This window comes from Poecilia formosa, unplaced genomic scaffold (assembly GCF_000485575.1).
Source record: "Poecilia formosa unplaced genomic scaffold, Poecilia_formosa-5.1.2 Scaffold56, whole genome shotgun sequence".
NCBI lineage: Eukaryota > Metazoa > Chordata > Actinopteri > Cyprinodontiformes > Poeciliidae > Poecilia > Poecilia formosa.
In genome coordinates, this window is record NW_006799995.1 from 858,989 (window position 1) to 874,548 (window position 15,560).

Here is a 15,560-nt window from a genome sequence, read left to right on the forward strand (position 1 = left end):
TGAACAGTCAGCTGAGAGAATGAGGTTTTCCAGGCTGAGCAGCTGCACCCAAGCCATCATCGAGTACAGCCTTGGATGCAATGGGATAAAACGTTGGAGATGGATCATTCTTGCCTCTCTTGCCTCGTGATCTATTGGTTGAGTCTGGGTTCAGCAGTTGCTAAGATGGTGCCGAGTCTAACGTTTTATGCAGATGGCATTAATGGGTGTGGCTTTTATTTGTAGGAAACAGTCATTTATTTTGAACTAGTTTAATGCTTCAGCATACCAAATTATTTTAGTCATGACCTTAACCTTTAGTCCTTGAAACCCAATAAAACATTTAATGGTCAAATAACTGTGTTAGACCTCACAAATGTAATATTGTTAAAAAAAAAAGTGCACAGCTTTTACAGAACAGCTGTAATGGCTGCAAAGAGCAGAGTGACATCATTGTAAACTCTCACTTTCATATCTGTATAGAGGCAGACAGCCTTTATCAGTATAACATATACAATTTTCCCTTTTTGAATGTCTAGAATGAATTCACTCCTCAAAATATTCAACTTACTTTAGATTCATCTGAAGCCCCCCCCTCCATCTTTCTTTCCCTTCTCTCCATCACTCTCCTCCCTTCAGTAAACAGTTACTGCCAGTTATCTCCTGATGAAAAAGAGTGGACTTGTTCTGTTCCACTCGAGAACTGCTGCATCCTTTACCACCCGGGGTCCCCTCTGGCTGAGGCCACAGTGCTAGCTCAGCCATGTGTAGCCAAGTTGTCTGCCTGGTGCATGCTTGAGCCGGCCGCGGAGGGAAATGCATTTGAAGATCCTCAGCAGTGTCACTGACTGATGTTCAGGGATAGTCCTTGCCTTTTCAAGTAGCAGTGCTGTAATGATTCCCGACGACAGACTGACTGGCGACAGGACCCTCTGGACCACTTTGCCAGTGACATTAAAAAGTCCAGGTACACTCTATAGAAGGATCAAGGGCAGGAACAATGAGTGCTGCCACACTTAAATTGACATAACTATAAAAAGGAAGCAGGTTCCAAAGCTTCTGAAGGTCAGAAGAGCACAGGGAAGAGAAGAACTTTGTTCAGCCTGTGCTATTAGTAAGTGTATGGCTGCCTTTGAAGAAGGGTGCATTTATTCCTGTTGATCTTATTCTTATATTGTCTAATTTCATTTCATTATTTTCTTATGTTGTCTTTTCTTTTTAGAATGGACCTCCCTCTGTGTCTGAGATAAAGATATGATTGATTGGTTAAACAAACAATGTTTTGTGCTGTTGCATTTTGTTTTCCACCACCAGCTGATTTTTTTTTTTGTCAGTACAAACAGCCTCCAGCGCTCAAGATTTGTGACTGATTCTTCTAAGATTTCATCAGCAAAGTCTTAATTAACAATTAACAGTCTTAATTAAAATTGTTGTCAAAGACCGAAATTGACTCTGCACATTTGTCAGAATGAACGCAAGAGGTCAGACGAGATAAATGCAAACTGCACAGCTATTTTTGTTCTTTAATGTGTGATGTTGTTGTTGTGCTATATTGGTGCTTAGATTTCTTATAAGAAAATATTCAAAAATTCATGTCAAAAAAGGGTAGCGTAAGTAGTAAATAAAGAAAAAAATAAACTATCAGAAGGAAACTATCTACTGAGTTCTACTGGATAAAAACTAAACATTCAGATATTACAAAACAATTTTATATGCAATCAATAAAACTGGTACAGAGGCTCAAAGCTTCAAGTGAAAACGCTGTTTCTAGAAAAAAAAAAAAAGGTTTCTGCAAGGCCTTAAAAAAGTCCTAAAATATCTCAAAGTTTTCAGCATCGTTAAGTAAACTCTGCTCTCAGAATAATTGCTTTAAGTGTCGTGAGACTGCGAGTGCAAAAACAAGAAAAATGATGCATGTCGCAGGGTTGAAGTCAGGTCAGGTTTATTTGTGTAGCACGTTTCCGTTCACTGCGCTTCATATGATGGAAACAAAATAACAAGAAAACAAAAAAAAGAAACTTTGCATTATAGTGTCAGCATAAAGAGAAGTAATGAAAAGTTGTAATCTAGACTAGAATTAATCTGTGCTCCCGTCGTTATTAATCAAAGGTAACTCCAAACACTCCAAACTCCAAGCTTTGCAGTTTTCTGGAGTTTTTTTAAAATTTTTTATTAGATTAGAGGAACATAAAAACTGAACGCTGCTTCTCAGTACATTTCAACTAAGAGAGCTCTGATTCAACAACACATGTGTTTAATGTATGTCAATGCTGAGCCATCCTCCAGCTTTTACATTGTTTTATATCAGTGGTGATCAAAAGACTATACAAAATAACTGATAAACGCAAAGATTTTTTTTTTTCAATTGTGAATTCACTATATTACCTCCAGCAAACTCTAATAGGAGATGATGTAAACACCAAAGTAAAACTTCCACCACTGAGGTATTTCCTAAAACTTTTCTGAATATTGGAGCTTTGTCATTTGCGAATACATAAAGCTGTTTTAAAAACTAATTTATGCATCTCTCCCTTCAGCAGGACAGAGTTCAGGTGAATAACGGAGTGCTGACAATCAACAACTTGAATCTGGCTGACATTGGGATGTACCAGTGTGTGGCGGAGAACAAGCATGGCCGCATCTTCACCAATGCTGAGCTCAGAGTCATTGGTAAGAGCATTGGCAGCACATTTGTTGTGCATGTCAACCATTCTACATCTGGGTCGTCGATATAATTTTACCTAAAGCATTTTTCCTTCATGAATCAAAGCTATATTCCTGGCTTACGTTTATGTCTAAGCTCACATGGCACTTCTAATTTTCTGTTTTTGTTTTATACATAGAGTTTACAGACAGTTGTAACTTAAAAAAGAAGAAGAAAAAAACTGCATCAACTTTACATTTTTAACAAATACATATAAATCCTCTACTTTGGGCACTGAGAGAGAAGGCAGCTGCTCTCCGCTAATTCTGAGTTTTCTCATTTTAAGTCTATTTTCAGATGTGTCATGTGCTGCATATCTTGATGCTGCTGTTACATCTTAATTTCCACTCTTAAGGGACAATAAAGGCTATCCATTTCTAAATTATTCTTTCCATGGGTGTTTCTAGCTTTTTGGGGGCACTGTGAAAGATCAAATTAGAAGCCCCCCTTTTTCATACTGCTGAGGAGTAAAGGGATTAGATCCTAACCAGAACTCGTTTGAGACCACAACAATCTTATGTAGACTAGTCATCTGTTTGACATGTGCCACACCACGCCGTGCATAACCTTGGCTAACAAACCCAAGACCTGAGCTAGAGTGAATGTCTACATGTTGGGGTTAACAATGGAGTACTTCAGACAGTTGTAAAACATAAAAAAGCCATTAAAGATCATTGGCGAGGATGAGGATTCTGCCCATAAATATTATATCGTCACCAAATGAATGATTGCAGAGTTGTCCTCATGACAGCTGTTGACGTCCAACTGAAGGAACTACAGCTGGAGACTCACATGGCCTCTTGTCAGCACCGGCCTGTAAATCTGTAAAATTAAGGACACTTCAACGCTCATAGTATGTCTAATCATATTTGTCTGGCCGGCTACCGTCCAGTGTTTGGTTTTTCTCAAAGCTAGCATGTAGGCTGTATCCGTCAAAGCAAGATAATATCCAGCAAAAGAGGCCCTCCGGTGCCATCAGTGCAGGTCAAGAGTGACTTATAGGCCAAATTTCCCAGAAGCCTAATCTACACAAAAAGCTCCAAACATGGCTTGTTTAAATTCAGATCCTCAACTTCCCTTGGAAAATGGGAGGTGAGTTCAGGATGTTTCTAACAGGATCTACTGCCAAATGTTCCCACTTAGCTCTGTGACAGATCTCTTATTTGTCACAGAGCCAAAATGTTGTTGCTCTCAATCAATTAAATTTCCCCCGTTTTCCAAATTAAGAAATATCCTATAATACTAAGGCTGATAAACACATTTCTTGAATGTGCCATCTCAATTAGACATTTCCATTAGAACCCTCAATGAAAGGAGCATATATTTGTTAATCGGTGCTAAAATACTTTGTGATAACATCTCGTTTTAATTGTAATTCAATGAAAAATATAGGCACATTAATTTAAAAAGCTGTTCGACTGTTTGACTGACTAAAACGTGGGTTCGAAAACAGATCCATATAATCAGAAAAAGTTCATATGGCTACTTCAACAAGCAGAGTGAGAAACATATCAGCTTTTATTTTTTACTGTGTAGATATTTTCTATGCAAATGGCATTTGAGGTATTTAATCAAAGCAGCATTTTTTCACATGCTGAAAAAAAAATCACTTCATGTTTTCATTGATGCAGTCTCAGTCGTTAGCAGCGGCAGTATGACACCGAGGTTTTTGGGATGGAAAAAATTAGGAGTAAGAGCTACTTCTCTTCCTTGTACTGCTGGTTTGTTAGAGTGAAAACAGAACTGACTGGCAAGTCAACCTTCTTGTTTATAGGAATTATTTCTATTCAACTAATTACAAACATAACATGCTTTATCTCTAGTCAATCAACTAAGTCCTTTCACTTTAGTCATTGAAAACATAATTAGTTTAAAACCTTAAAAATCCTTCTCCCGCAATCATATAGCTAACTTAAGTCTTCTTTCTGACTTTAAACGAGTAAAAAAAATAAATAAAAAATAACGTCACGTTTGCATTTCCCATGCAGTGTCAAATAATGACATTTGATGCAGCATGTGCACCGTGTCGCTGATGCCACACTGTGTTCTCTTTAAAGAGCTTTTTGCTGAGTCGGTGCACGTCTAAAACAGCTTCAGATGGTGGTGCATTAGTAATTAGGGGCCTAAAGAAGCAGCAACAAAGCCTTAGCCTTGTTTAACATTCTCTCATTTTAGCTTTTACAGCCCCCAAAGCTCAACTCTCAATGCATAATGTCCTTCTAAAAAAGATTCGCGCAACTAAAATCAAAGGAAATGCACCCTTGAAAATTACGTACCGTGATTCATTTATGAGTGCGTCTCTGGGTGTGTGCAAACAAGAGCATGAGCGTTCAGAGAGAGCAGGATGCGAGTGCTGCTGACCCGCCTAATGGATAGAGTGACCTTCACATCTTAGGAAACTCCTCAGTGCTCTTCCTCGGTCGCTCCGTTTCCATTTTCTTTTCTTTCTCTTTTGCCTCAATCAATAAATTTAACCTTCCTCCCCGGCCTGCAGCTATTGCTCCCGACTTCTCCCAAAACCTGTTGAAGACACAAACGTTGGCCCGACAGGGCGGCGATGTCCTGATCGAATGCAGGCCCAGGATGTCTCCTCGCGGCGTGATTTCATGGAGGAAGGGGAACGAAGCCCTGCGCGAGAGCCACAGGTACCAGGTTACTTTCTTTGCCGCTGTCGGTTGAGTTTGTCTGTTCTACAAGCGGAGGAAGATTTAAAAGTCTTATTTAATTTCATCCTACTTGATATTCATGCTGACAAACTGTGAAGAACAGAATCACAGTGTGACACAATATAATTTGCATTGCATAACAGGGTCCGCTCTTCACTCCCTTCCCCGTTATCTGCGTTTCTTTCTTGGGCTCTGTTGTACTTTCCTCCTCTGGCTGGTCTATGCTCTGTTTGTTTAAGGTAATTGGGTGTTTCTAGACTGCAGCATTCAGATCGATGTGCCGATCCATCAGCTCATTAGCAGTATGTAAGGCCCAGAGGGTCGTTAGAGCACAAGGCAACCGGTAATACAGACCACCAGCAAGACGTGGAGGAAGGGGATCAAATGGCCCAAAAGGGCTTATCAATGGGTTGCTGCTGTGCTCACGTTCTTTTGTCATGGCGGTGGGAACACCAGGGGAATGCGCCGGACACCTTGTTTCATTAGACATCGTGTTAAAGAAAAATCAATGCAGCGCCTCCATGAGCTAAGAGAAGATAGGAAAGGACAAGAAACTGTTAATCAGGCAGAGAAAACCGTTCCTTGTCTGAAAGCAAAATTGTGTTCTAGGTATCAAAGATTGGCAACTGGTCGGATCTATGGTGATCATGCTCACATTGCAGTAGAAAGGTTTTCATTTGCATTCGTAAAACTGAAGCTTGAAATGTGATCAAACTCTGGATGTGATCACATAATATATATATATATATATATATATATATATATATATATATATATATATATATATATATATATATATAATCAGGATTATTATTTGTGGTTTCATAATTTATCAATTTTATCAGCATTTTTGTAAAATGTTCTTCACATATGCACAATGTGTTATAAGCTGAAGACAGTTCTAAGAACGGAGTCAGTGGCGCAAAAAGTGGGTATGCAGCGCATGCAACGCATAGGGGCGCAGCACCAGAGGGGTAAAGGAGCGAGTTTTACCCTTCACGTATTTTCGTCTTGGGGTGGGGGGAGGAGAGCGACCGTATGTTTTCCACGCTCCTTCAACCTTCCTTCGGGGGAGAGGGGGATGGGGGGGGGACGCCGATTTATGTTTTCGCATCCACCTGAATAATGTGTAGTTGCGCCACTGAACGGAGTAATTACAAATAATTATTTTCCTGCAATATAAGTATGTGTCTTTATCCTGAATTTATCTCTTGTATGGGACCCTTATAATTAAACCTATACATAAAATTAAAAATATATATATCTGTATATTTTCAAAATGTGAATACGTATACAGGATATATTTTTGGACACCAAATTTTATGAAAACAAAACAGGAGATCAGCATAGGAGAAGTCTGCAGAAAATGTTTACACAATTGAAAATGGCTACAACATTTAAATAATACACTCTGTTTATTAAACACGCATACATAAAATGTGTTATTATTTAACTGCCTAAGTTTCTGTCTGTAGTCTGTAGAGTGCCTCACAACTAGTGAGTGGCAAAACGAGTTATGAATAGGGAAAAATTACATGTTTTTTTATTTTTTTGTTTTTCCTTTACTGCCTTCTGCTTGCATCACAACACAGATTGTATATGATGGACATAAAATACACAGCTTAGTGTGGCCACAAAATATGATTTTAATGTCAGTTTCCTTTTAAAACGTCAACACTAACCGTCCAAAATGTTGTCATGGTCATGTTCAAAATCTGAAACCAATTTATTCCTACTCTTAAATGAAGAGGGTTTTGGTAAAAAAAGGGCAATTCAAAGAGAACACTTCCAGTTGTTGAAACACTAATAGAAAGACCTTCTCAAACACACGAGGAGTCAGGCCAACAGGCAGTAGTTTTCCATTGAAATCCCCCGTAATGTAAATCTTCTTTCACAGTCCTAACACGATTCAAAACTTCAACCAGATTAAACCTGTAGGAACAGAACCATCGTGAAGTGCAGCTGTACTATAATTGTTGCTCTAGTTTCTCTTTTGTCTATGCAAATGACTCATATTGTGTTTGACAACATTCTTATTTTTAGCAGAAATAAACCAGCGAGAGGCAGAGCACACCAGCTGGCACATGCAGGAAACTGGCGGGGGTGCATATTTCTCATTTGATATGGGATTAATTGTTCAACAGCCTCGGCAGCTTTGCCACGTCTAACCTCTGGTGTATCCATCTTCCAGAACAGCGGGGGTGCCACAGGTTTAGTCATCTCTCACCTCCACCTGGCAAGCAAGATGCTCGGGACGCCGAACACGCGATCGCGTTTCGTCAATTCCAAACTGGACAAAAGATGTTTTATGTGCGGGGACATCAGCAGAATCGGGCGTGGGATTATATGTTCCGAAATGTCTGCTAAATGTGTAGCCCAGCTTGCTGATTTATCAGCCTCTAAAGCATTGGAAGGAAAATGCATCTAAGCTGCAGCGTGCAATATCAATCATACCCATAAAAGCAAGATTTCCCATATGAGATTTAATATCCCACCCTTGCCCTGAAGTGGGTGAGCCGCATGCAGGATGTTCGGATTTTACATTATTGCAACTTCTCTCGCCCGCCTGCTCCCCTTTTCCTGGCTTGTTAGCATTTACTTTCCCTACATTGAAACGAGGCAGTTTCCCGCACCATTACAGCGGTGCCACAGTGCTGATCCATCCTACTGGCTTAGCTAAAGTACCCATAATTCTTTCTAATCTTCCAGGGATAATGTCTTCAAGCCTCCGAGATAGAAGAAAACAAATCATCTAAGAACAACGCGGTATCCGATTAGTTAATAAAATCATGCCGGGACTATACTTAAGTCAGCTCATATCCAGTTCACATATAACCAGATATTCCTGGGGATGCTCGGCACTTACAGTGTGCAGGAAGTGATGAGGTTAGCGGTAAAGCGCTTACCCTAATTAAATTTCACTGCTGACCACTGCCAGCAACTGGGAAACGGATATAAGGAATAGAGCTCCGGAATATTACCCCGAGATGAAACCGCTGTGTTTAAGAGTGTTGTGCTAAACACTCTGTGCTGTTCTTTTGTCATATTATGAATCAATTTATAATCCTCCTACTGCGAGGTGGAAATTTTCCAGTTGTGTTACTAGAAACGGATTCAGCAGTTCAAGAGAAGAATTTAAGCTGCACTTTAGAAAATTGTGAGCCGTTTGTAATATACCGAGTTAATTACACAATTCTTCTGAAGTGGTTAAAATAATGTTTTCATTTACAGCCTCTTGGTTTTTTTTTTTTTTTTTGTGTAACACTGCAGAGAGACTTTTAGATTACAGCCGATAGCTCACTTTTAATGCCGGGCCAGCAAAGGGTTGAGGTAAAGTGCGTGTTTACTCTTTCACACCACCCTGGGTTTTATGTACCCCTCACATTTCACCCCAGTACCTTAATTGCTTTAGAGCAGCCTTTCAAAAAAAAAAAAAAAAAAAAAAGGAATCAAGAGTGAGCGCATTTCTGAAAGATATTTTTCTTCGCACATCCTATCCTTCTCTCCGTTTCTTTGTAGCTTTGGTGGGGAGGGAAGCCTGACATTGTCGTCTCCAAGAGTTCTTTGGCAAGCCTTATCCCAGTGACATCTCATATCCATAACTCTTTGTTATAGGCCATTACAAAGAAAGCCCTCGGTTCACTTAGGAGAAAATACGTCCGGCTCCGCGGGGACTAGGCGATGTTGTAAAGACTAATGTACTTTAATTCTTCATCCTTTAAAGCAATACAGGTCATTCCTGATCATTTTAAAAAGCCCATCCTCCCCTAAAAGGGGTCTTAAAGAAAAGGATGAGTTCAGGCACCTTTAAAACGGTTATATTTTTTAAAAAGTGTCTTAACCCCCATTACCGTTTACAGTTTAAACAATGACAAGGGAGTTTCTAGTAAGTATTTCATTTGGGAAGGAAAAGGGAGATGATCCATTTCATAAGACGAGGTGCAATTACCAGCAAAAAGGTAAATCAAGTTATGGTTTGAAAAATACAGTTCCTGTTGCTTTACGATGTCAGAGTGAACAGAACACAGAGTAAAGCCTATTTCATACGTTCTCATCCTGCTGGACCTTAAAGCCTCACTGACAATATTTTCTTTGTAAAGGATTGGCAATTATGACGTCATGCTAAGAATAGCAACCATCCATCCATTATCTATACCCGCTTTTCCTTGAAGGGCAACGGTACACAGAGGACAGACAACCACTCATGCACAAACTCATGTAGGGGAAAATTAGATTAACCTAAAAGGCATGATTTTGGTGTGCGTAAGGAGGTTAGAGTACCCAGAGTACTGAGACTGAGAACATTCAAACTACATGCAGGAAGACTTTAGGTTGCATTTTGAACACAGGACTTCTTTGCTGAAATTGACTTCTATGTTCAGAAAATGACTAAAACTTACTAGAAATCTGTGAAACTGCAAAAAGTTACAAAAGAAAATGTTTCCTGTCTGGAAGAGGCGGATTTTGTGAGGGGATATTTTGCTTTATATTGCACACATAAATAATATACAGCTGTTAACAAATGTATTTCCTAGTCAGTGAATGTTTAAGTGTTACTTTTTTTTTTTTTTTTTGCACTTTGACACAGACAACATGTGGTAAAAATCAAATTAGGACTTTAAAATTAGAATCTCAGCTGAACAGCTGTTTCACATCAGGAAACATTGATTTGTTCTCATGAACTTTACTGGATTTCACATGTTTGCAATACCTTTGATGCCTTGCCAAATTAATTATTAGCTCAAGACACAGTGGGACTCTATTAACAGAGGGATTTGTTTTTTATTGCCTCTGTAGGTAATTTTTATGTCTGAATTGGTACAGGCAGCTTTGACTGACTAATTCTGTAATTCTGCTTCCACAAATCTGCAAGGCATTAATAAAACAGCTGTTCTTTGATGTCGAAGATCTCCACAGCCCTTCTTTAAATATTCAACAATAACCAGAAATGCTTGTAAGCCTTTTTTTATCAGCATTTTCTTTTCCATCTGTTGGCAGGCCATTGTTGTAGTTGCCTTTAATTCCCTTTTTAAGCATCTGTTTTTCAGATTTATCTGGTTTAAAGATGCCAAATACCACAGAACATATTGGTATTTTGTGTTTGATATGTCTGGTTGCTACGTAATCAAACATCCTATTTGATTCTTTATGAAGTCGCAAAAGTCCCTTTGTGAGAGGCTGCCGAGAAAATACTTTTGTTAAAGTTATTTTTTCTTTGCAATAAAACTCATATTCACACATTCCCTCAATTTCAAACATTTGTTATCTGTAGGTGAAATATTAATAACACATTGTAATTCAGAGAGAGGCGACCATTAGCACTGCCAAAGGGGCGATAGACAAAAGATTCTCACAAAACAATTGCAGCACACTTTTGTTTGGACAGTTTCTCTTAGTCAGAAGCTTTTGTTGCATATTTGAAATATTTAATAGTAACATAATCAAAATCACTGCATACCATACATGGAAAATGCCATTAAGCAGCTTTTTTTTGTGGATAGAAATGAAGACAGTGACTGTTTGCATGCAGGAGCTAGGTTGCTACATCATCTTTTCATAGAATCTGTTTCCAAGTCTACATGGATATGTAGAGATATTTTTAAAAATACTGAGTGGAAAAAAATGAAATAAAAATCTCTAATTTGGAAAGTATTTTCCAAATTAGAAAATACTTTTGTCTTTGGATAAGATTTGCAAACTGCACAGAAAAAATGTTCACAACGCCTACACTTGTTTAAATAAGAGCTATGTTCTTTATTTAACTCACAACAAAGAACCTGTAATAAATAATAATCTCCTAATACCTTTCATGTATAAATATCACAATCGGGACCTCCTCATTAGGATTCTTCTTCTTCTTCTGTCTATCAAGTCTGTAAAGTTTGCCTGTTAAATCGAGGCAGCTCAGACATATAAAACTGGAGATATCGCTGGGAAAAATACAATTAAAACATCAAAAGTTATACTATGTGTAAAACATATATTTTATATTTACTCAGATAAACTATAACGAGAAAAAAGAATCAGGTTTTCTGAATTATAAACGGGACATTATCAAACAGTTTTTGTTGTGGTAAAATCAACAGATGTGGAGTCAAGCCCAAACAGTTTTGCATGTGAAACAGTCACGTTAATAAATTAAACATAAGCAATCAGCTCCAGATACAGAACTGATTAGTTCCTTTAAAAGGTTGAGCTTGTGAACGGATTGCATTTGAATGTGTTATTTTCTCGATAAAGAGTTCTTTGTTGGTACAAAAGCTTGCTGTTTTGTTTACATCTCATTTAAATTGGCACCGTCTCATCTCTTTTCCTGTGATCCATGGCTGTACAATGCCCCAGTAACCCGTCAAACATGGCAACCCTAGTGCCTGCTGCGAGACAAAGTGGCAGCTGGTGGAGTCGCGCATTTATTGTCTGGGTGTTTCAGAGAGTAATACAGCAGCGCATATTAGTCAACGATTAGGAAAAAAATCAACAACCACAGAAAAAAACATTAATTTCGAACATTCTACATGAAATCAAAGCCAAAATCAGTCTGTAAAGATTTACTTTGTATTTTTACCCATAGGAGTGTTCATCAGACATGCAATAAATTAAGAAATAAGAAGCTCAATATTTGTAATTGCCTCAATGTGTCATATTGATTTACTTAGCAAAGTAAGGAAATAATTAAACTGTTCAGACTCAAACTGTAATCATTTAACCTTTGACATTTCAGAACTGACCTTCCTATTGCAGAAAAAGAATGACTAAACAGCGCAGCTCTTCTGCCTTTCACGGGATTTAATAGATTAGAATGTCATGCATTGCTTTTAGTAATTACAAAGTTCAAAAAGGAAGAGCTGAAGGAAAATATGTTGTTTAAAACCAGCTGGAATGCACTGATAATAGAGAGCGCATGAGCTGTAAAAGTGAACCGAAGGTGATAAAATGCAGTACTTTTTAAACACGTTAAACCAGACAAGTGATGAAGTTTCATTTGAGAGCAATCTATGAATAAATGTCTTTAATGACACCATCTACAGGAATTAAAGCGGCGGGATTTTCTTTTAATCTTTTTGTTCAGTATGGACTCAGGTTTTTACAAATGGTAAAAGAATGTATTTTCACAATCAAGCAGTTAATTACCTCAGTCAGCCGCACCTCTCTAAAACATTTGAATTCGTAAATCATTTAGTTTTCCTAGGTATTTGAGGATCCTAATCTTCTTAAGTGTTTTCTTTTCATTTACTTCATCCTTGACTGAGATACTGCACAAACAAAAACGCAGTAAAACAAATAATTGCATTTCTCCTAAAAAGCTATTTCCACCCACAATTGCAATCTTTTTCAATGACATCCCTTTTAAAACAGTCGCAAAGCTTAACAGTTACATTTCACCGAAGCTTTAAAAGGTGCCCCGTGTCACCGAAGTAAAATAACACAAATCCCAAATATTATGAAAGTCTTGGAAAATATGTATGACTTGTATCATTTTTTTTTTCTGTGTACTAAACCAAAAAAAATTCAGCACTTTTGATAAGCACAGTTGATCCCTGTCACCGTTGTCATGAAGTCAAGATGTGAATTTTGCCCCATGAAATGATTTTTTTTCTCTCTCTCTCTCTTCACTTATGAACTTGAGGGTGACAGATCAAACTGTAACACTTCACACAGAGCTTCAACTTCCATCAAGCTGACACACAACCTGATGAAAAGTTCACGCACCACTTTGGCTGTTTTTAGACTTTGAACTTCTTATTCCACTTTTAACATGCAGTCTAATGGTAATATGTGGTGTTTTTTTTTATCCCTACAGAATCATGGTGCTGGATAATGGAAGCCTGCGGCTATCCAATGTCACTAAAATGGATGCTGGGATCTATACGTGTGTAGCCAGAAACCAGTTTGGAGTAGCGAGCAGCTCTGGAAGCCTTTTCGTTAAAGGTAAGTTCTTGAACTGGTTTGAAACATTTGCATTTGCTTGCTGACTGTTGCTGATTGTTATTCCCATATTACAGTTTCAAGGCATGTGTCCAAACATTGTACTAAACAAATTAACAGCACCTATTTTATTGATAAGAGGCTGGAAGAACCTCTACCTCTAAAAGTGTCTTGGACCACTTCCATTTAACTGAATGTTAAAAATTAAGTTGCGCTTAAGAAAATGTAAAGACTAATCATGGTTTGATGTGGTCCTATTTCAATCAATGCAAACAAATAAAAAAAGCATGAATATTAATTTTTACATTATTTAATTGTAAATAAAAAAAGCAATTACCATAGTTTTTATCAATATGTATAGGATTTCACCACGTATCCAGCATCAAACTGACTATAAATTTGGTTTGATGTTGTCAATAATAAAGGATAAACTTGTGTTGACCGTAGATATGTACGTAGATTATACAACAATTTAACCACTTGAAATTGGTTCATGTGGTTTAGAATTATAAAAATAACACTCTACTGGCATTTTATGTTAAAGGTCATTTAAATTACTTTAGATTGTTTGAGACAGATAATGCGTTGTGCTAAAATGCACTGTAGAAGCACACATTTGGGGAATCCCCCACTATTCTGAAAGCTTCCTTGAGACGCAAGACTAGCCTGTTATGCTTAGTGAGCTGCGTAGTTTATGGCTGCTAAAAAAATCTGGACTCCGCACTGCAACTTTTAAACAAAACCAGACATAAAAAAATGCATTCGCTGTTTCACCCTGAAGCAATTTCAATATTCCCTTAATGTCTGTCCTTCGTATTCATTCAGTCTGCAACAAATCTAGTGCTTTAGAAGAAGGCGCAGAGTTCTGGGCTCGCCATTTGCATGGAGAGTGGCCTAGTTTCTGTAGTATCCTGCAGAGCAATTTCACAGATATTACACTCATTCTGTTTTTACATCAAAAGTGTTGGACCAGAGTGTATGAATTAGTTAGTTAACTAATAAGTGCCCTGACTCCTGCATATGCAATGATCAAAGGTGGTAATAAGAAATTGCACCATTTATTCAGCTAAATTCCCCTAATTTTATTTTGATAGCAGTAAAGATAACCTTTGTGTATGAAGGTAATAAGGCAGGGCAGCAGAGATATTTCTTTCCATGGGAAACATTGTTTTTGTGGCACACAACCTCACATCGTAGAAGCTGATTTCCACTTAACTACTTATCCTCTGCAGCTAATTTGCATATATTCAAAAACGTGAGTCCAGCCGCCTCAATGCACTTCATCTGTGGGTTAGGCTCTGTTCAACAGACTCAAGTAGCAATGTTACATATTTATGCTAACACGAGAAAAGGATTCCTGTAAAACTGACCGTCGTGACCTGTGCCTCTGTGGTCACTGAGACAGTAAGCAAAGCAAACCTCCAGCTAAAATACGGATTAAATGGAAAGGTTGCTGCGTATATTACACATCCTTTCATAAAGGAACTAGAAAGAAAAAAAACTGACAGAAATCTGCATATCAAGACAACGCCAGACGGTTGTATCCAGTGTCACTGTTAATGCGGTGAAAAAGATGGAACATAAGATGCACCGCAGAGGAAGCCTCAGACACATACATTTCCAGGAACCACATTCCACTGCAGTCTTTTGCATTGATTTGTTACACATTTAAACTGAGCGTGCGACAAAGCACAGCAAGCGGATATTTAGGTTTCCACGACGGAGCCACAGGCTGTTGGAGTACAGAGCCTGGACTGAGCTGTCACTGAGCGAGGGATTGCAGTCAGACGCTGCTGTAACCCAGAGGCCTTAGAGGGTTTGCTATTTTAGGTTCCGTCTTTTAGCTGCAGATGACAATCTTACTTTTTCCCTGTCTGTCCTGTCAATCTTATAAGATTCTAATCTGGTGAGTTGAAGAGCAGGCCAAAAAGACAGGAAAAGTTCAAAAAGAGGAAAAAACTTTATGATGTGTCATCATCATACTCTGTTTTAAATTCTAATTGGTGCTTTTTTAAAATCATTTAACAGAGATTCTAACACATCAGATGATATAAAGCTATTGCTTTTTTTAGCCATAAAAAAAGCAATAGCTTTTCCTTTTGGAGTAGATATATGTTTAAATGCACAAAAGGGACATGAATTTGAAAATAATTGCATGTAGAATAGAATAGAAATGCACTTTACTGTCCCACAGTGGGAAAATTACATTGTAAGAGTGGCAAAATAAAGGCAACCGAAGCATGTAGATCCAAACAAACATAAAACCATAAAAGTATATACAAGTA

General features: G+C 38.1%; 1 protein-coding gene across 2 annotated transcripts in view; it reads left to right on the forward strand.

Moving 5' to 3' along the window:
* Positions 1 to 15,560, forward strand: part of cntn3a.1 (contactin 3a, tandem duplicate 1) — a 92,747-nt gene that overhangs the window by 58,126 nt on the left and 19,061 nt on the right. Inside the window, exons 10-12 of one of the 2 annotated variants that reach the window (XM_007553336.2) lie at positions 2,520 to 2,649; positions 5,178 to 5,328; positions 13,151 to 13,278. In XM_007553336.2, coding sequence (XP_007553398.1) covers positions 2,520 to 2,649; positions 5,178 to 5,328; positions 13,151 to 13,278 — 409 coding nt within the window. Of the gene's footprint in view, positions 1 to 2,516; positions 2,650 to 5,177; positions 5,329 to 13,150; positions 13,279 to 15,560 lie in introns of both variants that reach the window. The other variant, XM_007553337.2, reaches the window with a different exon arrangement.